Source organism: Xenia sp. Carnegie-2017, unplaced genomic scaffold, assembly GCF_021976095.1.
Source record: "Xenia sp. Carnegie-2017 unplaced genomic scaffold, XeniaSp_v1 HiC_scaffold_23, whole genome shotgun sequence".
NCBI classification, from domain to species: Eukaryota; Metazoa; Cnidaria; class Anthozoa; order Malacalcyonacea; family Xeniidae; genus Xenia; species Xenia sp. Carnegie-2017.
Genome location: NW_025813486.1, coordinates 4,565,477 through 4,593,380, shown reverse-complemented (window position 1 = coordinate 4,593,380; position 27,904 = coordinate 4,565,477). Strand labels below are relative to the sequence as shown.

General features: G+C 32.9%; 2 protein-coding genes and 1 long non-coding RNA gene across 5 annotated transcripts; 2 read left to right on the top strand and 1 right to left on the bottom strand.

Annotated features, from left to right (window-relative positions):
• Positions 1 to 956: 956 nt before the first annotated feature.
• LOC124448729 (TNF receptor-associated factor 3-like) lies at positions 957 to 2,731 on the top strand. Its single transcript, XM_046999697.1, has 2 exons — positions 957 to 1,394; positions 2,092 to 2,731. The coding sequence occupies exons 1-2, from the start codon at positions 1,031 to 1,033 to the stop codon at positions 2,334 to 2,336; spliced, it is 609 nt and encodes a 202-aa protein (XP_046855653.1). The 5' UTR covers positions 957 to 1,030; the 3' UTR covers positions 2,337 to 2,731.
• On the bottom strand, positions 1,953 to 7,831 carry LOC124448743. The gene is made up of 2 exons (XR_006949229.1): positions 7,699 to 7,831; positions 1,953 to 2,343 (listed from the first exon to the last, which is right to left on the bottom strand). It is a non-coding gene; the product is annotated as an uncharacterized LOC124448743 (long non-coding RNA).
• An 8,140-nt stretch (positions 7,832 to 15,971) lies between these two features.
• LOC124448731 (TNF receptor-associated factor 3-like) lies at positions 15,972 to 18,972 on the top strand. 3 transcript variants are annotated; one of them, XM_046999705.1, is made up of 6 exons: positions 16,437 to 16,696; positions 17,039 to 17,090; positions 17,297 to 17,395; positions 17,542 to 17,655; positions 18,414 to 18,477; positions 18,756 to 18,972. In XM_046999705.1, exons 1-6 carry the CDS (start codon positions 16,551 to 16,553, stop codon positions 18,794 to 18,796), a joined length of 516 nt encoding a protein of 171 aa, XP_046855661.1. In that variant the 5' UTR covers positions 16,437 to 16,550; the 3' UTR covers positions 18,797 to 18,972. The 3 variants fall into 3 exon arrangements, with proteins under 3 accessions (XP_046855660.1, XP_046855661.1, XP_046855659.1); XM_046999704.1 differs by lacking the exons at positions 18,414 to 18,477; positions 18,756 to 18,972 and adding an exon at positions 15,972 to 16,139 and having other exon boundaries at positions 16,529 to 16,696; positions 17,542 to 17,914; XM_046999703.1 differs by lacking the exons at positions 18,414 to 18,477; positions 18,756 to 18,972 and having other exon boundaries at positions 17,542 to 17,914.
• Positions 18,973 to 27,904: the final 8,932 nt, after the last annotated feature.

Genomic DNA, 27,904 nt, shown 5'->3' with positions numbered 1-27,904 from the left:
GTAACATTCAGCTACCTCGCTCTCTTCTTGATGAATATTTGAAGAATGAATGTGAATATCGAAACGTGAAATGTGAATATTGTGGTAAAGATGTCCCGTATGCTTCACTTAAGGGATGCGGAGTATTCTCAGGCGGATTAAAGAAAAATAGAATTGAGATATAGCCAAAAGTGCTAATCTGTATTCATTACAATGTATTTATACCCGTTGGATCATATCTTGGACCTTTTGTACAAAAAACAGGAGAGTAATATATGAGCGCTTTTCTCCTGTTTTTTAATTTATAAAATTGTATGACTTTAAACGTCATTATATTTTTGTGTATCATTTCTTACCAACCATCTTTCTATATTTCAAGACATTATACCGGATTTTACTTTCTAAGTTTTTACATTTAACATTAGGATCACATAGAAAATGTGTGTGAATATTATCCTGTGGTTTGTGAGTATTGTGGGAAAAAGATACCAAGGAAAGATATTGAACAACATCAAACGACAGCTTGTGATGAAGTGCCGACTGAATGTGAATTTCAAGCTATTGGATGCAGTTATGATAGAGTAAGAATATATAAACTGTTTTACAACTTCATGTCAGTAATGAAATATACAACTTTGAAACTGTTTGCAAACAAAATTTTTATCAAAAACGCTTCGATTTATTTATATTTATTTTGAAACAACAATTTTTTTACTGCGTATAAAAACAAGATTTAGTCTTAAAGTTTTCATTATATTTGTTTTGAAGCAACGATTTATTGTAGCTAATTTGTAATTTTGTGTCAGGAATATATTGGTATTATCTTTGTATTTCTTTCACAGACTCTAAGACGAAGGGAGATCCGACAACATATGAATGACAATTTAATTGATCATGTTAGCCTCCTGTTACGATATGTTATGGCATTTGTTACACAGTTAAGTAACTATGTACCACGTCCAGAGTTTACCACTGCTGTTCAAAACTTGGCTGATTATAGCAGTCGTATGTACGCACAGTGCTTCGTGAATGATTCCTTAAACAGCGAAAAATGTGCGACTCTCGCGCGACAAGTGAGATTTACTCAATTATACAACGATTTCGTGAACGTTTAGATCAAAATGACGAATCACTTGCGAGAAACACGGTTAAGATTACGGACCTTGAATCGCAACGTGGTTCGCGTACACTTGGGTTGAATCAGGCCATACACAGCTACAATGGTACGTTACTTTGGAAAATAGATAACTTCAATCGAAAGAGACAGAACGCCATTAATGGTATAAAAAAAGCCTTGTACAGTCCACCATTCTACAGTCCTCAATATGGTTACAAGATGTGTGCTAAGATCTATATGAATGGTGATGGTTTTGGAAAGGGAACTCATTTATCTTTGTTTTTTGTTGTCGTGAAAGGTACAGATCATTTGCATATCTCCAACTATTTTTTATCTGTTACAATTCTGTGTTATTTTGTCTTTTCTGGCTGTCTGATCTTGCGTTCGAAGGTGGCTACACTAAAGATTTTCAACGTTTGTTGATAATTTCAAAAAGTTGCGTCAAAAAATTCGCTTGAACTAGTAGCGGCGGCTTAAGTTGAATGTTTAAGTTATCGTTTCTATAAGTCATTTGCTTCGAGCTTTTTGCATAAGTTTCCAGTCTCTTAAAATTATCTCGGTCAGTTGATGTAGCTATTTTTTCTGTGATTATCGTTTGTTTTCATATAATTAGACGTCAAGCACTTTTACTCTTATTTTTTTCGACTTTCATAGTAATCCGCTCAAGTTTTACAGATTGCCCTGGCCTTTTAGCCAAGCTCTTTGAGGGGTAATCTTCATTTGCAGGCGCACAGGAAAAATTGTTCGTTGCCGTCATTTTCATTTCTTTTATGTTTGTCTCGAGCTAGGATATTTATGTTTGAACTCTGCAAATTTATTTGACGTAAAAAGTGCACGTACAGGAAAGATGAAATTCTTGCAAAACATATTTTTAATGATCCATACATAGTAATGCACACAAATGAATGAGTCAATTGTTGATTCGTTCTTATGTATATATCTCGAAAATCTGTCCACCACATGTATGTTTTTGAATACTTTATGATGGCTCTTAGGTGATTACGATGCACTTCAAACATGGCCTTTCCAAAAGAAGATCACAATGATGTTAATGGATCAAGGAAATGGTGATCACATGATTGATGCTTTTCATTCAGATCCTCAAAATTCCTCATTTCAGCGACCAAAGTCAGACATGAATATCGCTTGTGGATCACCTCTCTTCATGGCATTGGAAAGTTTGAAAAATCGTCAGTATATTAAAGATGATACCCTCTTTATGAAGATGATTGTTGACTGAACAATTCCTAAATTTAAAAGCACGTTTCTTTTAGCACGTAATACATTTTACCCAGTGTCATTTGTTTTGTTTTGTGTTTTTAAAATACTTTTTGATAGTTATTCATAACATAATATAATTAATTGTTATAATTAATAAGGTAATTTTATGTATTACATTCACAGAACTTGCAAAATAAGAATATACTATTTCATTGTTTTATTGTTACTAACATAATGGCTAAACACTGTGTTTCGCCTACAAGAAATCATCGTGATGAAAATATAGTAAAAATATGTGTATGTAATCATAGATATATTTGTAAACTAAAAAATAGAGAAAAATAAAAACGCTATGCGATTATAGTATTTTAAAATCATGACGCTACAATAGCACGCATTATGACATTTGCAGAACGTCTTTTACTGAGTTTTTTATTCATATTTCACAACAAAAAGTTTATTCTCTTGTTAAGAATTATGTTACCTATAGATTTTCATTTTGTTTTCTACCAACATGCATTTGTTAAAACCTATGTAATATGAGTTGTAACTATCCTCTTTTAGGGAAACTAAGGAGCTTTAGACCCCCTTCTCTGAAGCTCCTGCTAAACTATCAGTTTTCACCCACGCCTAAGTTTGGCTATACAAATTATGACTACGTCAAACTAAATTGTGAACAATGGCTCGCCACCTCCAATTTTCAATATTTTCTAGCAACTCACTAAGCCGCAAACCAAGGAAAATTGTCTCTTTTGCCCACTGGATATCCGTCAAAGCATTTTGATATTTCTCAGATGCTCTAACTACAAGAGCTTTTATAAAATATTACAATGTAGGCGAACTGTGCGACAAACAAAGAAACGAACAGTTAGTGTTACACGTCTAAGTTCATTAACTAGACTTTTGAGTGAACTAATATTTGAATCGTTTTCTGTCTCACTGCAGAGGCTAACGTGGAAAAGTTTCAGCAAGTGAAAATTTCACTCGCTTTTTGCTCGTTCCAGAAAACCCTTTTGCCAAGTATGTCCTCCATAACTTCTTTGTCCTACCGACGTCCCCATTTTTGTGGCTGGCAGTGTCGTAGCCAGGATTTTCTGTCTTGGGAGGGAGTAGTCACAAAAGAAGGGGGCATAACCGTCATTTAACAATATAAAGAAGGACAGCAGTAATTGTCGCAGAATACAGCAGTTGATTTTTTAATGTTACATAAATGAATTATTAAGTTTAAAATATATTTGATTTTTATGGTTAACATGTTAATGAAAATGTATCCAAAATATGAGCATTATATGTTTAACATATTTAGCAAAGTTGAACATGACATCAAGGGTGAACCAAATGAGTGTAGGGATGTCAACTGACCGGGGGGGGTGAGCTTTAGCACCCCTCTGACAAGAATGATCATAAAAAATTAATGCAAATTAAATTTGTTACAAAAAAAATAGGAAAAACATTTTTAATGTTTTTATCTGTTGTTTTGAAAGTCACCAATTTTAGATTATGTAAACTCTGAGTACGGTGTTTTCACGATCAGAGAAACATCATACAGGTTTTAGCCACCTGGGCGTGTTTTCTTTACTTATCCCCCCGAGTTTTTTTACTACCTTTAAACTATGGGATTATTGGAACGGAGAATGCGCAAAAAGAGGCTAGTCTAAAACAAACTTTCACGCAAAATTGCTCACGCGTACTAAATTACGCGACACATGCTTCATAATAATTTAAGCGTGATAGCACAGAATAAGAATATACAGAAGAGTCACTCGTGTCGGAACCTTTGACGTTTTTGTCCTCGCGCATGTCGTGCCGCGCATGGTGGCCGCCATTATTCCAGCCAGATGATTAGGGTTTTTGACTTTTTCCAAATCTTCAAAATGATCCGAAGTCATTTCTTAAGTCAAAATATTCTTGAGTTCATTATTAAGTATTGACGTCATGTAATTTTAACGGCTGGAAACCAGTAAGAAATCCTAATCATCTAGGCCGACATGAGGCAAGTTGTACACCTGAGTGTACACCTAATCATTATTCTGTGGTGATAGTTTAAACATGACGTTAATTTTGTCTGATATTTCAATATTAATCAAGTGATCATTTAGTCGTAAATTCTAAACGAGTAAATGCTTGTAACAAATAATAAATCTTAATTAGCATTTGTTGATTTCATCGTGGGATTGACCCGTGATTTTTTCATTTCACTGAAATGGGAGGATAGAGGGTGGAGGTTTATTTTTTGTGCTACTTTTTAGTTGAAATTTTTTTTGAAAACACCAGGCGCAATAATGGAAACATGAAGTTGAGCTAGTAACACTTATTGTTAGATGGAAGAAGGAGTACTGTACACTACTTTGAGACTTTCTATTTAAACTAAGAATTATATTTTACGATGCAAAGTAGCTGACGGTGAAATTGCTTATGTGTGCATTTGTGTCAACTATGGCAACTTTACAACTTCAAACAAATAAAAAAAATACCGTTTTATAAAGCGTGGATTTAGAGTCAACTGATGCTGAAGACAACAACTCGAGACTAAGCGCTACCCTGATAGTAGCCACTCTATGAAGCCAATTATTTACCAATATAGCATGCTGACTACGGTAATATTGCTACAGTTACTGTTTTTCATTTGCAGATTCCAATGAAGCGAAAGTCTAATGTTTAAATGTTTGGCAACTGATAAAGACTCTCTCAAAGGTTACTATATCATTAAAATATTATGTTAGAAAAACAGAGTAAAACAAAATTTTATCAAACAAGTGGAAACATATGACAAAAATTAGTTAGGTTTTAAAGTATTTAACAGACTGAGATTTGCGTAAATAGATAAAAAAAAATTGTATTTGTGGCTCACTACACTCATGACAATGTCATTTTGATCATAGTTTTCTTTCAAAGTTTTAGTAAAACGAGACTTTTGCTTATTTAAATTGACATTTTTATTGAAGAGAACAATTTTGTTGAAGAGAACATGACAGTAGACTTCTTTTTTTTAAGATGTCGAAGTTTTCAAATGACCGTTTTACACACAACTAGTGACGTCACATTGCATAATGAGATATGGAATGATCAAGAATATTTGCTGATAAGTTACATCAAATGGACTGAGCTTCACTCGCTTTAAAGTGTTAATTTTATAAAATACTCCAATAGTATTTCTTTCAAAAGTTGTCACAAAAAGGAAGGATATTTATAAATTTGCAACGACAATTACGCAATATAACGTCACTGGTTGTGTAGATGAATTGTTTTAAAACGTCCACTGTAGTTTTGAGAGTTATACACGTAACACGAAACAAACTCAGAAAATAATTTCCATCTTTAGCTCATAATTTGCGATCAAAGAAAGCACAAAATAAGATATAGTGATATTTCGAATTTATTACAGTTAAAATGAAAATAAAAATACAATGAAAATATAAAATGATACCACATTTTCGTTTTACTTGCACTTTAATCTATAAGCTGTTCAGTTCTTTCTGCTAATGATTCAATTTCCGGTAGCGACTTCATAGCCAATGGCATTGTTTTAGAGATATTTTAAATTTAAAAATACCGCCCATAATTTATTTTTTCTTACCCTGGATCAGCTAGCCATAATAGAAATCACACTGAGGTCTCACTCAACATGATTTTTCAAAATTTCTAGTAAAAAGTAAGCCGGAAGTAAATCTGCCCGAATCGAAGTTGGGGACACACTTTTCTATAGATTTGTATTACAGAATCAAAGTTTTTGCAATATTTTGAATTTTTTGATCACAACTAGTGAAGGATGTGGAGAATAATTTGGACGAAAATTTTTGGTTATTTCAATATAACAATGTTGTAAGCCCTGATCATTAACTCTGTATTTGGAATCGATTTTCTGTTAAGAATCATCCGCCTTAAATTTAGAATAAGCTTGTGCATTATCGAAATTGTTCATTCCAAGTTTCACAGCGTTGTGAAACCCAAACTTTCCGTCCAAAATTTTCTCCACGCATTTCTATAGTTAGGATAGGAAAATTGGTCCGATCAGAAACACGGAAAAGACAAAATATTGCAAAAACTATGAATCTGTAATACAAATCTATAGAAAAGTGGGTCCCCAACTTTGACTCCTTCCGTTTTTAATTTTTGCGTTATCCAATCCATTTGAGATACGTGTTTTTTGTCTCAAAAGTCGTTTGACTTCCGGTATCGCCGCCATATTGAAAGAAAGCCTTTGGGAAATTTCACTTAGAAATACTATTATATTGTTGTTAAAAATACAATTCTCAGCGTTAATATTGCATTGTTCATCAAATGTTTTTCAACAAACATCTAAGCACTTCGAAGAACAAGAAGCATTGGACTTTTATTAAGTTATTCGATGTTAAAAAAATCGATTATGAATACGTCTAACAGATATTGTACATAAAAAGTTATACACCCAAGTTATCAATAGTATATAACAAAAAAAAAGTAAAGAAAAAGTCTCGCATAAGGCATTATGCATTTCTAAATGTTAAAGCGCCATAGTACGATAAATACGAAAAACCGATATTTCACTATAATTGTCGATATAATGCCACGTTGAACGAGACCTCTCAATATGGCGTCTTGGAGACAAAAATTTCAATGCTCCGACGAGAGTTTGTGATCTCTATTCTTTGCTATAAGTGATATAACAGTGGTTTATGTTACCCCCGTGAAATCTGTTACTCCTGGGGAAAATGTATTTGAAGATAAGCAAAAATATTGACAGTGTTATTATGTATTGTAAATACATTGAATACAACGTACACAAAACAGTCTCAAGTTTATAAAATGCATATTAGTAAACAATCGACTCTATGGTATTTTCATTGTTCATACGAAGTATTTAGATTGTGTAGTTTTCAAACATTACTGCTCGATAAAATTTAAACGTCATAAGACAAAAATAAAGAATATTTTGCACATAGAAATTCTATAGTTTTAGATACCTTCGATGGTAAGAACATTGTTTATATCTACATCATCGTACGAATCTCCATTGAGTTTGATTTTCGCAACCGATTCAAACGATTACTATTTATGTTATATTATTATACTAACTTACTAAAGGAAGGAGTAGGTTGCTGGTAAAAGACATGGTTCTTTTGCCAATAATATATTGTAGGCGCTTTCTTCCAAGGTGAAACATATTTTACGGGATAACACTGTGACAGAGCAAGAGCTTATTTCTTAGAAATCGTTTTCATGGAATTTTTTGTATGAAAAACACGAAAATTCAGAGCGTTAAAGATTTAAAATGATCATGTCTTACAGTTGCCATGTGAAACTCTCGAAATGTTTACGATTCACGAATGGCGTTTATTTTTATTATATTTTTGTATTCTAAGCGTTCGTAAGATGTGTAGTTTTAAAATAAAATAACCTACCGCCAAGGCCGATCTTTTTCGAAAATATAGGCCATTCTTTGATCAATCTATGGCAATATAACAAATACACACCATGTCATCTCTATATCAGTAATTTTACGGCTGTTGATGTTTGCGTAGGTCTTCAAACTATAGCTGTGTAACACAGTTGGGGTTTGCATTAATTGAAAAATCAACATGGCGGAACAAGACGGCAAAAGCATTGTGAATTATATTACAAAAATTAGCTATTTCATGTCTTGCCAGTGTATTGTTTGTAAAGTTATCCAGTCAAGTTCTATAAGAGAAAGAAATATACTGCGATCACGCAATTTTACATGCATGTATATTTTAAATGAGAACAAGCAACTTGCAAAGTTAACAGCTTTTTAGCGACAGACATATGAGGCGTAGACTTGACAATCAATACCTACATGGAGCACATAACAGTAAACCGTAATGCTAAAACTTAACCCTTTGCTGCATGGCGTTGCTTCGGAGCAACAATCACCGAACACAATGGAGCTCGGTCGGCGAAAAAATTCATGAAGCGATGGGTCAAAGGAAAAAAAAACAGTGGCGTACGTGCAGTGTACGTGCACCAAAGTCTTCGCTAAACTCATGCACCGCAACGCACAACACGCGCGACAAAATACATATTGCCGCTGTCTTGTGAGGGCTGCAGTCCACTATTGATGAGGATGCAAGCGAATTTTGTTGAATTAACCCTTTGCTGAATGGCGTTGCTTCAGAGCAACAATCACCGAACACGATGGAGCTCGCAGCGAACAAATGCATGCACCAAAGGGGTGAAGGTGCTTTTTTTATTTTGTTCTCTTTATGTCCAACGTACTACCACCTTATTGGTATGAAGGTGTTAATTGAGATCTGATGGTGTGGTCAACTTAGGACATCATAAACATGAATCCTAATCTCGACTCAATAAACATATATACAGATATTTGGCACACAGACCACCCCTGTGTCAAACCATTTAACACCTAACTATCCAAATGATTAGTGCTAAATAGAGTGAATGAGTTATTTTGTGACTTCCTAGGCAACGTGAAGCAAAGTGAATGATAGAAGTCTAAAAGGTACTACATACGATATACGTCAACGTCAAGGAAAGTGAATGATAGAAGTCCGAAAGGTACTACATACGATACACGGCAACGTCAAGCAAAGTGAATGATAGAAGTCTAAAAGGTACTACATACGATATACGTCAACGTCAAGCAAAGTGAATGATAGAAGTCCGAAAGGTACTACATACGATACACGGCAACGTCAAGCAAAGTGAATGATAGAAGTCCGAAAGGTACTACATACGATATACGTCAACGTCAAGCAAAGTGAATGATAGAAGTCTAAAAGGTACTACATTAATTACATAAATTACCTAGGAAGTCACACGAGAAGTCTTCCCACGAATATTGTCTTGCTTTGTAAATTATATAATTGCTTATATGCTGACAAAACAGTTGTGTATCGAATTGTCGTGTGATTTTTGACCTTATAAAATTTTGTTAAATTTTGGCTAATACTTACTGTAACGTGAGGTGCACTAACTTGCTCGAAAATTTAACGTGGCGTTGTTCACAGGGACGCCGGAACAGGAGGGGCTGAAGTCCCCCACTTTTTGCAATAAAGATATTTAGACTGAGCTAAAATTGTTCTTTAAAAGTGTTTGTTAAGACACTATAGTAGAATTGAAGACTTAGCCTCTTTATATGTTGCTCTGCCGTCCCTGGTTTATTGGTTTGTGCCAGTGAACTGTATAACAACTGGAGCGATAAATCACAGATTTATGAATTTTTTGCTCTCTTCATGAACATTTCATGAACATTAAAAGTTTGTGAACTTTTGTGAATTTTTCTATATATTATGCATTTTTGTATTTTCGTCATTTTCATAAAGAATGTATAGATAAATCATAGTTCAATGAAAAGAAAATCTTCATAGCTCGACAGTACTTTCAGAACGAATACTTCCGAGAGTTTTCGAAAGTTTCCGAGGTTTTCTGAAAATTCCCGAGTTAATCCGTTAACTTCCGATCTTAAAAATTAGATGTAAAATGAACCTTTTGCCATTTTTATGAACTTTTGACGCAGGCGCGCATGAAATTTTAAAATTTCATCTGGCATCACTGACTGGCTTTAAATGTGTCGAAATTTGCTTACGCTTAATTTTTATAAAATTAAGAATTGAAAAAATTTACAGTTGAAAAGTTGAACATTTTCAGTGGATCATATCGTCAGGATGGACTTCTTGTCTTTCATTTATTTATCCCCGTTATGTTTTTGTTTGGGGAATAGAAAGTAAGTAAAAATAAAAATCCGTTAAACTTGTAAATGTCTTTGTTCTCAATTAGCCTCGTGTAAGTCGTGTGTGTTTATCCTAACTTTAATTGCACGCAGTTGGGATACTTTCATAAGTGAGATGGTACAGTGAGTTTTGACAAATTAAGGCGAGAACTGCTACCAACCTAACGAATCTTTTACTAAAGATGTTGTATTTCTCATGCTACAAACAAAACATATTGAAGGCCATATTAATTCTAAATCTTGCGTCACATTTGGACATTTAGACTTAACTTCTGTTCTTATTTCTGTTTTCAAACATTGTCGGTAATCAAAATCTTATAAAGAATGTGATATTTTATGGGTCTTAGGATAATTTTATAGATTATTTGCTGTTATGGTTTTTACTTCTCAGACGTACGAAATTTGCTGTGTCAATATGAACCACCATTGCTGAGGCTTTGCTAAACATTTTGCTCTGATATACTCTCATGTTCTGCTCTCAACTGTGATTTTTATTATCAAATAATAAGAATTTTGCATAAATATCTATTGGTTATATACTTGACAATAAAAATGTGTAATTTACAGTTTTAGACCTAACTATGGGATGGACATTGTTTCATATTTTTGATTTGCTAGTAAATTTGCAGTTAATTTGATTGAGAGTGGCAAATACCGGTCATAGTTGATCCATTAAGTATAACTGACTTCTTTGCTCTTAATTTGAAGGACAGCAGTAATTGTCGAAGAATACAGCAGTTGATTTTTTAATGTTACATATGAATGAATTATTAAGTTTAAAATATATTTGATTTCTACGGAAAACATGTTAATGAAAATGTATCCAAAATATGAGCATTATATGTTTAACAATATTTAGCAAAGTTGAACATGACATCAAGGGTGAACTAAATGAGTGTAAGGATGTCAACTGACCGGGGGGATGGGGTGAGCTTTAAAACCCCTCCGACAAGAATGATCATAAAAAATTAATGCATAGCAAATTTTTTACCAAAAAAAAGGAAAAGCTTTTTTAATGATTTATCTGTTCTTTTGAAAGTCACCAATTTTAGATTATGTAAACTCTGAGTACGGTGTTTTAGTCACCGTATTTAGCCACCTGGGCGTAATTTCTTTACATATCCCCCATGGGTTTTTACTACCTATTATTGCCAAAATATAGAACTTCAAAACAAAGATAAGCACCACCGATACCAATATTTTGAGTATAGAAATGAAATTATGGGGTTTTTTTGTTTTTTGGGTTTTTTTGATTTGTATAGGTTCTCTGTTTGAAAACGGGCACGTTTGTGCATTCTTATTAATTTAATGATTTCAGAACTTAGAGGAAACAAAATTTGTTCTTCATCATATTTAGATTAAAATAACCGAAATTAGTTGCAAGTAACGCTATTTTGTGGAAAATAATGCTTTGCCATTATCTTTTCTTTTTTTCGCAGACTTTAAAACAAAAGGAAACCCGTCAACATATGAGTCAAATTAATCCCGTGAGCGCCTTGTTACGATATGTTATGGCATTTGTTACACAGTTAAGTAACTATGTACCGCGTCCAGAGTTTACTACTGCTGTTCAAAACTTGGGCGACCGAATCAGTGCTGTTCGTGCCAATCTTTGGGACAAATTTGTGATTTTAGTTGGAAAAATTACAGGCCTAGAAAGGAGAATTGAAATTTTAGAGCGTGAAGTGAGAGCTAATACATCTGCTATACAATGGAATACCGAGCGTTTGGATGAGGTAGACGATATGGAAGCACAAAATGCGGCTCCCGAACTTTGATGAAATCATGCAAAGCAATTATTGCTATTTTTCGTAACTACCTGCCAATTTATTATTATTTTTCACTCCCGTAAAGGATTTTTATCTATTCAGTTTTATACTTTAGTAATTTTTAAAAATGTTCATTGTATTTTTTTATTGTATCATAAATCCACGATGATAGAATATCCTTGTGAATTAATAATACAATTGTGTTGTTATTATGTTATATTGTATTGTAAATGTAATTTAACATGCAGCTTTGATATAGCAAGATCATAAAATGATGTCCTTTTATTTGCAATATATATTACTGTAAGTTTTATCTGAAAAACTCCATACATAAATAAAGAGTCTGTGAAGACCTACCGTTTCAATGTTCTGTAAGTACAATTGAATAAAAAAAATGAAATTGCTAATTAAATGTAGCGTAAGAGAGCCCCATCCACCAGTTCCACAATTGTTATTTTGAAAATTTTATATTTTATTGATTCATGATAACCACAATTATAAATCTGACCCATAAGTACGCTAAACTAGCTAATCGCAGTGCAAGCGTCCTGTGATTGAAAAGAAAATAGAAAAACTTGAACAGTGTGGACTTTTTAAAGAAATCCTTCTAATACTTATTGCCGAGAAAAAACCTCTTAATTAGTTGCTTGGCATAAGACTTGATTAGAAAATTAAGAACTAGAAATAAACTTTGATAGCGATTTGTTAAACTCAGTAAAACATTTTTTTACCTTTAAAAATAAAAGAGCTTTTGACACAGATAAGTTGCTTCATTAGAGTTAAAGGGAAAAATTCATAGAATACTGATATTGATTGTAACCATCATTTTGTATTGACTCAAGCTGAAGATGATCATGTGATACCTTCTCATGCAAAAAAAGGATGTATTTACGGACTTTAATAAAACGATTTTATGTAATATAGTGTGGAAAAGAAATTTTTGGCCTGATAATGCTGTGAAATCTACGCTCGAACTGATCTTGATATCGCGCGCTCTATCTCACATGACTTCCTAGTGACGTAGAACAATGACGACATAGAGTTTGCTTAATTTCACGTTTATATGAATTTTGCATGGCTTCTTTGGTTTGTAATATTTAGGAAACAGTAAATATTTGAAATTGGATCACGTGCTATTTTATTCGGGACTTCCCCTTAAGCGCTAGGAATTTCCCCCAATTTTTTGTTCGTTTTTAAAGAGTCGAGCTAAACACGGCAACTTCAAGCTGTTTGCAACAACGGCTATTTGTACTCCTAAATATCTACGTAAGTATTCAAAATTTTGTAATAATAGTCATGTAACGTTTGCGTAAGCGACGGGATTTTAGTTGAGCTTTATTTTCTCACAATTCATGTTGCATGTTTACATCTAAACTACGTAACAGAAATTTTGTTTCTCCATATATTGTCGCTATTTAATAGTCATGTTCGTGTTAAATTTTGGTTAATTTTTAACAACAATATAAAGTATGATTTGTAGTAGAGTCTTTTTGTAGCATATAGCTATAAATCCGCCCCTGTCAGAAATATCAAACGTTAATAAATTTAGCTTTATCTAAACGTTGCATTCCCAACTAAAAGTTGAAATTTTAAAGGTGAAGCGCGCATAAATATATTTCAGGTTTTAATACTTTCTTATTTTGATATTGCTTGCTCCCATTATAACATCGCTCGAATGTGTTAATCGGTTAGTAGTTTGGATGTAGTATTTCGCTTGTTTTCAAAAATATGAAATGTGTTCTTTCAAAGAACAATTTTTCTTGTAATGTATAACTATGTAAGATTTGTAGTCACATCAGATATAATGATGAATTGAGTATGAAGAGTAGAAAATCTAATGGTATACAATAAATTGGTAACTGGTACGAGAGTTTGTATTTATGCACTTCATTTACATGAATTAAGCAATCTCAACTGTTTTTGAGTAAAATTACCATAACGATCAACATGTCCCATGTGCCAATCCTCAATCCAAGACGAAAAACTACTGAAATAGAGACCCTCAGAAATATAGCGTTGACGTACGTATCACTGATATGTACATTACACTGGATAACGCATTCATGTATAAAATATAGTTAGGGACAGAACAACCGACAAATATATTTAATCCTAAAAAGTTTGTCTTCTTGGCTTTATAATGGCTGAAAATTGAGATGGTACAAGGTCGACCTTCATTGTTTTGAAACAAACTGGAGATTATATGATGCTGCTCCTTTATAAAAAATGGAGAAATATTACAAAATCCTACTACTGCTACCAAAATTTTATCTACAATGACGTTTATGGAAGATTGCTACAAATTTACTTATTTAACAACACTTTGTTATTCACATCGCTAATATCATAATAATTTCAAATTACGTTTTTATTATATCAGTGAAGAAACAAAACAAATCGACATAGAAAAATAATCAGAAAGACATTTTGATGAACAATAGTAAGTTGAAAACGGTATCATCAAACTCTACGAGATGTACATCATCAAAATAGGCGAATTAAAGTACCTCTGTTGTCATAAAGCGAAGCAAAGTTTTCAACCAGTTCCTATGTGAACAACTTCAATATCGATGAATATGTTAAAGATATGAATATCTTTGTTCTTACTTTGTTGTAAATTTGTAATTTTAGTATTCATCTTCAAAAAATGCTTAGCACGGTTAAATTGTCCTCGTCACCTTCAACTTTGAAATTTCAATACAACTTGCCATCTTATTTTTCAGTCGTTACAAAGCCAAGAAAAAAGACCTTTAGGGTTAAAACTCTCTGCCGGTTTTCCTCTACATGTGAGAAGAATTTTGCTTTAATCAGAAGTTTGTAAAAGGAATACAAATGCGAAAACTGTGATTTTTTAATACAAAAGTATAGTAAAGTGGGACCGATAGCCCCCATGAAGCCAGTAGCAAATGATCGATCTTCCGGCTTCAATTTTCGCAAAAAATGCGTTATCCAGTCTAATATACATATCACTGGTACGTATCTCAAACTTCCATACATCCTGAAGTGCTTATAGCAGATGTTAGGTCGCTGTCATGCCCCCTAATGAAAGTGTCCTTTTAGTGTCGTTGAATACGATTTTATATTAACGTAAAGCGAGTGTATGGGTTGAACATAAGTACATCCCTGGTGGGGACATGTATATCGACATCACATGTCGGCAAAAAAAACATACGTATAAAATTTGTGATTGCTTAACTTAAACAATTTATAGACAATGATCTTGTGGACTATTTAGAAGTAGAACGGAAGACAAGTAGCACTTGCTATGAATCAGTAGAATTTTAAATCGCATCTTGCACCGCTGCACAAGCAATCGTAATATATGCTTGTAGGTATAGTAAAGTATCTGTGAAGTTGAGATTTCTTTGTCAAAATGAACGTACAGCTGATTAACGAAGGACATATATAAAGTGTCATGTCGTCGACATAACTGTATCCGTTTATGTGATCAATCATGATGTTTTGGATCTTCAAATTGCAATCTTGAACTGTTTTTAATTTGACTTTTTGAACAATTTATTTTTACCTACGCCAACCCAGATAAATGGAAACGGTTGATAGGTGTGGTACAAGATAGTCAACAAATGCTTGAATGGGCATGAATAAGAAAGCGATCTTTGATAGTTAATCTTCGTAGTTGTATAAAAATTAGATAAGGGAAATATTTACATTTGCGTTATGAGTTAAGTAAATTTTGGCTCATAGATTTTATGGAAATTTCTGATCTGTTTGTATATTTGAACCAATGGGTTGACATACAACAGACAGATCCACACAGCTGGTTTCAAATTCACGAGATGCACTCGTGTTTTATCGGATTTCATCACAATATGGTTCTTTCACTTTTATTATGTATTATTGCCCAAGAAGTCGACTCATATTTCATAGTCTCCAGCCCTTTTGCATCACAATTTTGATGCGAAATAATGTTGCGTAGCACCCTTGGCATTTGTTTATTATTTAGATAATGATAAATTTCTAAGGAAATGAAATGATTAATTTCAATTTTAGTTTGTGAATTTATATCCGCTATTCCTGGTGTCTATTTCTTTTAGCAATTTAGTTGCATTGCGATGTGGTTTTGTAAGTATGGTGATGTTAAAATCTTGATTTACTTTACATAAATGGGACAATAGTTGGTCTTCATTTTCATTATTTTGATCAAAATTACATTGTTTACATTCATGTCTTTGAATGTAAATTGAAACAGTCAATTATGGAAGTTTCGTATTTTCATTATTTAAATTAATACTTTTTATAAATAGTGAATACACAACCGACGATTCAACTTGCCTGCACATTATAAGCACTTAATTTTATTTTTAGAAGTATCATTCTCAGGACAATTGTGAATTAGGCTTCAAGGGTAAAATAGACGTTTCTTTGAGTATCGGCTATCGAAGTATTTGGATTTTGTTTTGTGTTTCATTTATGAAAGCTCATAATATTTTACTTTAACAAATGAATTCGTTGCTCGGATGTTTTGATTACTTGACTGTTCATCCCATCAATTAGGAGAGCCCTCGCTCTCTCTCTCCCAGAGTATGGCATTTGCTTCATGATTGTAGACATGTTTTAAATACTTTTGATAAGAATTAATCCTGATACTACATCTTATTTCCATTCATTGATTTTCTCAAATTTTTTTTTTTTATTTTCATGTCATTTTCATCAAGCAATTAGAGCAATTTTGTATCAGTTAGATAAATGCTAGTTAACTAGATGATAAGGGATTAATGGTTTATTTTAAACTAGATAAAATTGATTCTAGTCAACAATGGTAGGGACCAAGATTCGAGATGAAGATAGGAAAAATATCCACTCTAAATATATATGTACTTACTGTGATGATCTTCTTGTCAATCCAATACAAACATCTTGTGAACATTCATTTTGTCAATCTTGTATCGAGATTCTTCTTGGGTAAGGAAATTTTTTTCTAATCTTATGTTTGGAAGTAGTGTCTAGATAACATTGCAAATTAAATTGGCCAATCAGGTGTACAGTAATTGATTATGTGTGCTTTCATTTGTCTCCTTGTGTCTTCATATAATCCAACTTTTTTTCATTATCTAGACATTATCTAGATCCCATTGTTGTGCCTACGTTAAAACTGTCGATCATTTTTTACTTCAATGATGCTTTTCAAATAAATCCCTATAAACCGATATTTTTGTAGCTCTATATTTGTTTTTCATGAAGTTGTTCAAGCAAAATTAATCCCCTAAAAATTGTAACAAGTTTTCATATTTGATCAATCTGCAGACGTCCTAATCCAAAATGTACTGAAGATGAAGAACATTTGAACAGAAACAATGTAAGTGAAATGTTTTAATGGAATAGGACAAAGTTTTGATAAAAACTGTTCCACATTGCTCTTATCAGTCGGCTTCAAGTTGTTTGAAAAGAAAAACTTCATTGAATTCATTAGCACGATGGAAACCTATGCACGTTCAACAGCCGTTTCGTTTACTAAAATACAGTTAAATTAAAAAAAGTTTGGATTTCTATGATTTTATACAGATATTTCCAAATGATGACATAAAGCAGGAGTTGAATTGTATTGTTTTACATTGTCCCAATGAAAAGTGCAAATGGCTTGGCCCCTATCAAGAATTGAAGGTAAGTTGCGCTGAGAAATTTTCAAAAAAGTACTGTTATCTATCTTTTCTATTTTTAGTGTCCTTTTCTAGTTAACGAGAATGTGTTTGTCATGTGCGTCTTCATTATAAATTTTACTGCTATTTAATTTCTTTTGGAACGTAAAGGGTCACATAGGAAGTACATGCGAATATGCCCCCGTGGTCTGTGCATATTGCAAAGATAGAATTCGAAGAAAGGATATTGAAGACCACCTGAACAAGTTTTGCCGCAAAATTCACGTGAGAATATTTAGACTAATTTATGAAAAGTTCAACCTCAACTATCGATCTGGCAACGTTATAGGAAGGTTAAAAATGAAATGGGATAATAATAAAAAAAGTACTGTTATCTATCTTGTTTGCTTTTAGCATTAGTTTGTTACCTGGGTGATATCTTTTCTTTTTATTTTTTTAAAACAAAAAATGATAATTGTTGAGTATAGATATGATGTAATGGTACGTGTAAGATATGAAATTGTTAAAAGTTACTAACTTACAAGAAAAAAAGAAAAATATGTTAAAAATGATGGGGTTATAATTCTGCATCTTAATTCTACATTAAATAAACTTGCACTTGCAATTTTTTATATGAAGACGAGTATCAGAGTTGAACAATATCAACATCTGGATATTCTGAACACCAATGTAGGTGCAAGTAACGGTATTGAATGATACAGTTGTATTGTTTACTGATGTCATAAAGGTCGTATCACTCAGCGCAATCGTCTGTTCAAAGAAATGCAATTTTTTGTCTTAATTTCGCAATTTAAGCGATGTCACTAGATGGTAAAGCTTTCAAAGAGGTTTGAAATAATCAGTTAAAAGCATGTTTATTTTGTTGATTTGGAAACAGACCTTATCCTTGAGACACGAAATTTTTCGTAAAATCCAACTGTAGTTAGAGTATATTTGCTAATGAACAATGCTTATCGATGATAAATATTTTCCTAAATACTTTCCTTAGAAAAATATTCCTTCTTTATCTTTGTCTTTCACAGACTTCAAAAGAAAAAGATGCTCCAGAACATATGAATGACAGGATGGAGAGCCTTGAGGGTCGCGGTAATAGCAATAGTGAACTGTGAATGCGCCCAGTTGTCCGTAGAAGTTTCCTTGATTGCGATAAATTTGCAATTTTGGAGAAACGAGAGAGAATTTAGCCACTATAGAACGGTTTTGCAAGTGTTTAGATTAGATTGACAAATCAGTTAATGGTCAAAAAAGGCCTTTTTAAATAGAATAATGTACAAGCATCTAATACACAAATGTTTTAAAATTCCAAAATGATGATGTTAATGATAAAGGAAATGGTGATTACGTGATTGATTCTTTTCATTTAGATTTCCAAAGATCCTCATTTAGCGACCAACGTCAGATATGAATATCGCTTCTCAATCACCTCTCTTCGTGCCATTGGAAAATGTAAGATATCGTCAGTATATTAAAAATGATCCACTGTTTATTAAGCTGATTGTTGATTGAAAAGGTTGGAAATTGGCTCTTTTCCACACTTTGTGCTTTATACATTGTCGTCAGTCAAACGTTAGTTAGGGGTATGGTGACAATATTCATATATTCTGTCATTGCCTGGCTAATTTCTTTTGAAAATGATTTCACTTTAAAATGACATCAGTCTTGCTTAACAGAATATGTGAAACGTCCCCTTACAATTAACATTCGATTGACGCCAGTGTCTGTATAGTGCATGGTATTTGAAGTGGAAAAATTGCGACTTTGTGAAGAGTAATTCTGTTTTTTAGTCCTGGTTCAAACGTCGAATTTACATGGACCAAACGCATTAAAACAAAAGATAATAAGGAAGTTTGTCTCATTTTCTTTTGTTTTTAATGGGTTTGGTGCATGTAAAGTTCGACGTTTAAAACAGACTTAAGTAATTGAAATACTGAGTTTTGTGCGTAAGCTCGAAGTGGCTGTGTAAATGTACATTGTGGTGATTATAGGCTTGTGATGTTTCCAAACGGAAATTGATGTTTTTCTTTAAACTGCAATACATATGACGAGTGTTTGTGTGTTTGTGTCAAATGCCGGCGAAGTTTGGTTAAATGATGTATGTAGCTACGACATTTATCTTATTTTCTTAGTGTTTTCTTCATTATTCTTGTTTTATGAAAGTACTACTCAGTCAACAGTGCTTCAAATTACCAATGGTATGTTTGTCGACTGTAACAGTGTGGCATCAATGCTTTTGTTAGGTGATGATGGTTTGTGTTTGTGCATAATTCACTTTTTAAATGCCTGCTAAGACATTTAATGTGTGACATTTAGAGTGCGTTATGGCATTATTCGATGATCAGAATGATTTCTCTTTATAGTGACAGATTTGTTGAGTAAAAGTTTTTATTGTTGAATAAGAAGTATATATATCAAATTTTGTTAAAGCTTCAAAATGTTTTTAAGAATAGTGAAATTCAATAGCAAACGGGTAAATTGATTACTGCTAGCAATTTTTTTCAATAAACGATATTTTTTGGAACTGCATCATCAAGGTAGTAATTTTTCTTCAATTATAAAATATTTTTGTAACTTAATATATCCTTTTTGTTCAATATATATTTTATGTTGAATCAATAAAAGCATACCAAATACTTTTGTTTGCATATTTTTGTTCGACCAATATTTGAGTTACAGGATATTATTAAATAAACATGAAATGATTTTTTTATGATCAAGGCCTTACCCAAGCACTGTACAAATGATCCATGCTCCAAGCCATTCTACCGAACGCAAAAAGTTACTTTTCCATATTAGAAACAGTGAAGTAAAAATTCTGAACACAATTTTTCATGTTATATTCGTTTGTCTATGAAAAGATAAATTGAGGCTCAAAGCGGGAAAATGTTTAAATTTTTGACCAAAAGTTCAAGTTTGACCTTTGAACATTGTATATTTTTCAATAAAGCTTGAAAACATGGAGAATAAAATGACCATTTTATATCACTACATGAAATGCATAATATTCCATATATTGCTCTTTATAGCCAAGTAAAACTCACCGCCAACGCATTAAGGATTAATGTGTTAGCAGTTCACATGTAATATATTCACAGGGAGACAATCTTTCAGAGTATGTTTAGTTTAAATTTTACGCACGTTTTTAAAAATCGTCCGAAAATCAAGGCTCAAGTAAGTAAAACGACTCTGTTGCTTAAAAATTTGCAAAGAAAATTCAACGATGAAAAATTCTTATAAACTTTTTGAAATTAACACCCAATTACAACATTTTCATACTCTAACTTTCCCCGGATAGGCTATGGCTCTGAAGACTTTACCACGAAGGCTGTATTATTCCCTATCATGACAGCCCATGCACACAACCTGTATATGAAAAGGTGGTCTAGAACGTACATAACTTTCCACTATTTGCTAGCTCTTATCATAAATCTTCCCGAAGTTAGACTATGCATTATGCAATTATAAATCGTTTCGGTTTAGTTTAGTACTGGTATCTATTGCCGACTGGGACTCTGGAAGCTTTGAGCTTGAAAATTACTAACATCTGAGAAAATGCCGCAATCTTAGTTGTCTAATTATAGCTTGCTTATGTTTGAAGAAAAACCTTAAAAAAATATATTATTTGATGTTGATAATGAGCTATTGCGTTATGGAAATTTCAAGATTACTTTCAAATAGTTTCATCAAATCATGTCAAATATCACTATCAAGTGTGCCACGTATAAATCATAGTGCACACCTTATTTTTATGAAGTATCAATAGTATAGATTGTGTGATGTTACTCTCTTGGGAGTGAGAGAACAATGGAATTTTTGCCATCATCTGCATTATATATAAGGAAAAATGGAAAATGCTGTGATAAGATCATCCAACATGGCGCCATGACATAGATTGCATACGAAGAAAACATAAACAGCAAGAAGAGCAAATTTACTGCTACGGGAGGTGTTGTGACATATTCTTGACGTGAAACCATTTTCTTTAGATTTATTAAACAATGTTGCACGCCCTCGTCGGCTGATGCCAACAATGACACTGATAAAATATTCTTTTGTATTATAGCACTAACATGGCTGAATTGCAAGTCAAGAATATTGTATATTACTCAGACTAGTTACCATGCATAGGAGGATTTAAATTTTGAGAGGCATTTATGATAGTTTTATAGAATAGATCAAGTATAAGGGACAAAAGGAAAATGTTTCATCGGTTTATATGGGAGCATGCACAAACAAAAAAGATACGCATATGTGCTAGTTGTAGACGTTTTGTACATATCAAAAACCACTGAAGTCAGTGGTAGATGTAAAAATCAGTAAAACGTCTCAAAATGATGAAGAAATCAATTAAGGTAAGGATAGTTTAATCAGTGTGAATATGTTTCAAAAATGAATTCGTGATTTCTCTATACTCTATATGTCCACATACGTAGATAAAACTGCAACTTAGTAAATTGTACACCTTAAGCCTGATAACACATGTCGAAACGTTTAAACTAAATAATGCTTACTTCATTGATATTGTAAATATGTGGGGAACCCCCGAAAATTCTCTTCCGCTAAATTATATAAAACGTTTGCAACATAAAACTTTGTGCAAATGTTAATAGACGCAGTAGAGTCAACGCATACACTTTTTAACGTATCAAAAAAATAAATGGGATTTGAGATGGTAAAGATATAAATGGTGAGCAAAAAATGATTTAAACAAGTGCGTATTGCAGCATGTGAAAGTAAGGATGCCTTCAGAACTTATCCTTTTGTTTTAATCTTATGAAAACGGGCTGCAGTCTTTAGTGGTAAACTATCTTTTTACTAGAACGACTGCTTCTGAAAATTCTAAAGGTTTTTTAAGAGAAAATGCTTTTTATTTATAAATTATGGAGTTTTCATAAATAGCAATCGAGTAATTCTGCTGATTTGCAAAATCTTAATATAATTTCCGCTTGGACAATTCGTTTTTACCTGTAGTCATAAATTTGTTAAGGTTATTTTCACATTGGTAAAGGAAGAAGTCATTAAATTTGGTTTAATTTAGATAAAAATAAACGAGACAATGAGCAAAAATTTCTTTATGATTTTACAAATAGTGCAAGATCGATTAGTGTACCTGCTTTAATTCATGTACAGCGGATGTATACATTTTAGCGGGGATTTCCCAGCTTTGTACAAGTTCGACAGCCCGATATCGGTCTTAAACTTTCTGATGAAACACAAACGTGATTTTTTGTTTGTTGTTCCTGAAGGCTCAAACGTAAAGACGTTGAAATGTTTCCGAACAAAGTTTTAATTATATATCAATTTATGCATTTTAATTATATATGTGTAATATGTTGCTCGTTATTTTACATAACCGATCAATACAGTTTTAAAATAATAAAAAATTTAGTTTGGGACCTTGGAAAACAAGGTTGCGTCTACTAAATAGTGGTTATTGTTCAATAAAGATCCCTTAAATAGTATTTATATTATGAAATTTTCCGGACAATACCACATAATCGCTTAACAATGTGTAACCTCGTAAGGTTCAACTACAGTTTCTAGTGATATTGATTGATAATGATTTGTTTATAACTGCAGATTGAAGAGATTTGTAGTTAATCAAGATGCCTGGTATAAAGATCCGTAATGAAAACCTACAAAAAATCGACACAAAATATATATGTACTTACTGTCACTTACTTCTTGTCAATCCAATGCAAACAATGTGTGGACATTTGTTTTGTAAATCTTGTATCGATATTCTTCTTGGGTAAGGAAATTTTTTTCTAAATGATAAGCAAGAGTTGTATTTTGCTACAAACTGTTGCGTTCCTTGGAATAGGAACAACAACTTATGTAATTGTTGAAGTTAACTAAAAAACTTGTTTAAGTGACACATAAAAGTTCATCGAAACACAAGACATCAGACACGGGCGACGACATCGACAAACTCGTATAAGTAACACAATAATGCGTCACATATCTCTATGTGGAGCATTTATCCTGATGTGGTGGCACATATCCCTATGTAGTGTCACATATCCCGATGTGGTGTCATATATCTCTATGTAGTGTCACATATCCCTATGTAAGACATTTATCCTGATGTTGTGTCACATATCACTATGTGGAACATTTATCCTGATGTGGTGTCATATACCCCCTACTAGGCTGTGTAGTAAACTGTGGACGTGTTCAAAACAAGGCTGTTAAAGTTACTGCTGTTCGTGCTAATCTTTCAGAAAAGTTTGTGATGTTAGTGGGTAAACTTACAGGTCTTGAAAGGAGAACTGAGAATCATGAGAATGGGGGTGGTAGCAATGATAATAACACTGAGGTTTCCATGATGCACGAAAGAATTGCTATCCTCGAGCGACAAGTGAGAGATATTTCCTCAACTATTCTACGATTTCGCGAGCGTTTTGATCAAATTGGTCAGTCACTGTCGAGAAACACTATGAGAATTACGGATCTCGAAGCGCAACGTGGTGTGCGTACACAAGTAACACGAGGGTCAACGTGGTGTGCGTACACAAGGGTCAAATAAAGCCATACACAGCTACAGTAGTGAAAATGTTGATCCAAAATTAAGACATCGTTTCTTTTCTGTACAACTTTTTTGCGAGCGATTACATCAGACCGAAACATCTTTTCGGCGAAACACGATGAGAATTGCAGATCTAGAGGCGCAGGGTGGTGCTCGTGCACTGGGGTCAAATTAAGCCATACACAGTTACAATGGTACGTTACTTTGGAAAATAGATAACGTCAGCAAGAAAAGACAGGACGCAATTAATGGTATCAAAACAGCCTTGTACAGTCCACCATTTTATAGTTCTCAATATGGTTACAAGATGTGTGCTAAGATCTATATGAATGGTGATGGTTTTGGAAAGGGAACTCATTTATCCTTGTTTTTTGTTGTCATGAAAGGTAACTACAATCGTCAATTTTTTTCTTTGAGAATAACAATTAAATGATTATATGAAATAAATGGTATTTTTAAGAGTTATTTTATTTAGAGAATTTTTTTGCCTTGTTGGTTTATTTGTTTTGATGGTTTTGTCGAGTGTATTCAAGTGGAATCATGAATAATTTTTGAAGATTCTACAAAGAAAACTTAATTGAAAACAAGTTATATTTAAGTTATTTTTCCCTAGGTGATTACGATGCTCTAGAAACATGGCCATTTCAAAAAAGATCACAATGATATTAATAGATCAAGGAAATGGTGTCACATGATTGATGCTTTTCATTCAGATCATCAAAGTTCTTTATTACAACGACTAAAGTCCGATATGAATATCGCTTCTGGATCACCTCTCTTCATGCCATTGGAGAGTTTAAAAAATTGTCAGTATATTAAAGATACTCTGTTTATCAAGCTCATCGTTGACTAATCAGGTCGGAAATTTGAAGCTTGTTACAGCTAAGCCTGTATTAAGAGGGCACCTGGTGGAACAAATTAATGTCCACTTAATAGAGTCTGCTTGATAGAGGTCTCATTTTTACAAATTAGCTATACATGAGATTAAATTTGGGACTTTACAGAGTGCAACTTAATACATGTTTGACTGTAATTGTGATGGAAGTTTTGTAAGTGATCAAAATTCTGACATGCATAATACCACGCACATGAAGTATACTTATTTGAAATTGATGTGAGAGTTTTTTCCCATTTACCAGCTGTTACATAGTGTAAACAGACTTCATTTATTCAAAGGAAATTTTAAGTTAATCACAAACGCCTCTCAACTTGATGCTTGAACAGGCACTCATTCAGGGGCGGAGTATCCAGTAGGCTAAGAAGGTTTAAGCCTACAGGCCCGGGCTTTCGAGAGGTCCGTTGTATCTAGACATTATTAGGATTTGGAAGTTTTTGCTATTCAGGGCTATCTAAATGTGTAAAACTTAGATCATTTATGCTTTTGAAAACTTTACGAGCAATTAAATGCAGAGTAAAAATGGCTTTAGGGCTATTTACTGTTCAAATGGGCGATGCTCAGAATGCGCAATGTCATCAATGACCATGTCAATGATTTGAAAATTTCGTTAGAACTTATGAATAAAATTTTCCACATTTTTCACCGTGTTGGGTTACAAACATAAAACGCAATAGCAAAGAAAACTGGACTTAAAGGTCCAGAACTTTGTCTTAGCGTATACTGGCCCCGTAGTTAATAATCTGCTATTGCTGACTCATTATTGTCTAGCGTGTGCAATATAAATGTTGGGGGGTAAAAATTACCCTTAAAGTTAGCAGTTGTTGAGTGATGTTAAAGCGAATTGTTTGAAAACGCACTTAACATGGCTCAACATTTTAAGCCTTAAAATGATAAACGTCAGATCACGAAGTAAAATATTCCATTACACCTTACAACTGTGTCCGTATAATTTCTTACTTGGCTCAGCGATTTGCTGAAAATTCAATTTCTATCTTTTCTGAGACCATATTCCCAAAAGTAGAAGCAGCACAGCGCACATGTTTCAGCTCAAAATTGTTGAGTGTGCTGTTCAAACGCACAAAATAATGCTGAGCTACGCTCTGGTGACTACACGACAAAGAAAATGTTGACAGTTGTTGAGTGGAAAGTTTGAGGAGATTTAAATTTCTCTCAACAGCACTCAACACCGTTTAATGCCACTCAACACTTCTCAGCCGGGTGTGCAAATGCTCTGAACAAGTTGAGTCTAGAAAGTTGCCTGCATGTTCAGTCAGCATGTTGAGAGCAATTTCACGTATTTATTTTGTCCTGTGAAGAAACATTTCGAGCATTTAAATGTGAATATCGTCAAAATAGAAACGAATGGGGTATTTTCTTTTGAGTGGCTTGGGTTTTTATCATGGATGGTTTAGGGTTATATTCAAAGTGGGATTACGTATTTATTTTTTCCCCTTTTTGTAATGATAAAATTAATGAAACATTGAGCCAAATTAAACAATTTTAAAAGGCAAAATTTAACCAAAATATAAGGAGAAACTTGTGTCATTCATTGTGTGAAAAATATATTGCAGTTTATGTTGTATAGATAAAATATGATTAAGGTCTGAATTCTTTCTGAATTTGAAAATATTGTTGTAACTTCATATCAGTTTTGTTCTAAATATTTTCACAATGAAAGTTAAAGGAACCAATAAAATATACTAAAATTTTTATATATAAAAAAATTGCTGTTTAATATAATCAGTTGGCCGATTATTTATTACCTTCAAGAAAGAGATTTGCAATTGAAGATAATGTTATCAAATATAGAGTAAACTTTTCTTTATTGCTGTTTTTCGTTCTATTAACAAATTTTATATAATAATTGCCAGATGTTTCTCTTCAGCATATTTGAGGATATTTATCAACGAACAAACTTTAGTAGTTAATTGTTTACAAATAATCATTCCGCTTGTTATTCCTGATAATGTTTTCCTCACTTTCCGACAACAATAATTTCTGCATTTCTTAACTGCTTACTTCAGCTTCCTTTTTATCAAACAATTCCTGTATGTCTTTTTTAAATTTTTTCATTTCACTTTCTAAGCAACCTATAGAAATTGTTATAACCTTAACTTCAAACTCAGTTCTCCTTCAACTTTTGAAGCATAATTGTAATATATTTTTTAATATTTTTTCATTTTCTCTAAATATTTTTTATTTTCACCTTCAAAAGCCATGGATACATAACCTCTCGCGTTCTTAAGTTTAACAAAGTTTTAAGCACGAAAAATGACCAGATGATTTTCGCCATAATGAATGGATGTGATAGAGTACCAAGAAGTACACGGAATTCAATGGAAGCTGAGCTCATTGAATAATAGTTTTGCTGAATTAATTCTGTTGTGATGTTATAAGTGATAATTTATATTTAATAGATTTATACTTCTGGTAAAATATAATATTTCAGCTGTGCAGATGTTTACACGAAGGTTTCATAAAATTTTGTTACCCGTCAAGCAACGGTGCAACGATTATATCACTTGATTTTCACCTCCTCACGGCGAGTATATTGCTCTCTGCAAGCTTTACAGCCAGTTCACCATGCATGTGCCAAAATGTTTTCCATAGAAAATCGTAGACAATTGATAATTTTCTATATATCAATGTACTTATGAATGAACCAAAAGTTGTTTGAAGAAAAAATTAAAAGGAGATCAACTATTCCTTTGCTTTGTTAATAGCAATATACTTAGTTTTTCGCTAAAAGCAACAAAGCATAGTTAGAAAAGCCCTTGCAACTAGGTATTTCTACAAATGTTTTACAAGGTCCTTTACGAAGTAAATATAGTTAGGGACAAACGAAATTATTAAATTTCATTTATAAGTAATTATATTTTATAAATTTTTGCAGTTTTAACAAATTTAAAAAATACATTTCAGGAAATGTATATAAGTATTTTTTCTTTCACTTCCATAAACAAAACTGGCTTTTTCTTTAGCCATGTGTTTCACATCCGCTACAGTGCTGCCACTCTGTGTATGCACATTTCACCTACCAAAACTTTATTTTCCATTTACTTCCCCCTACGACTATTTTCCTTGTTTTC

Coding starts and splice junctions, on each gene's coding strand:
- LOC124448729 (XM_046999697.1), top strand. CDS start 1,031: ATGTGCGACTCTCGCGCGACAAGTGAGATTTACTCAATTATACAACGA. Junction 1,395..2,091: donor GTTTTTTGTTGTCGTGAAAG/GTACAGATCATT, acceptor GATGGCTCTTAG/GTGATTACGATGCACTTCAA.
- LOC124448731 (XM_046999704.1), top strand. CDS start 16,551: ATGGTAGGGACCAAGATTCGAGATGAAGATAGGAAAAATATCCACTCT. Junction 16,697..17,038: donor TGTATCGAGATTCTTCTTGG/GTAAGGAAATTT, acceptor ATCAATCTGCAG/ACGTCCTAATCCAAAATGTA. Junction 17,091..17,296: donor AACATTTGAACAGAAACAAT/GTAAGTGAAATG, acceptor GATTTTATACAG/ATATTTCCAAATGATGACAT.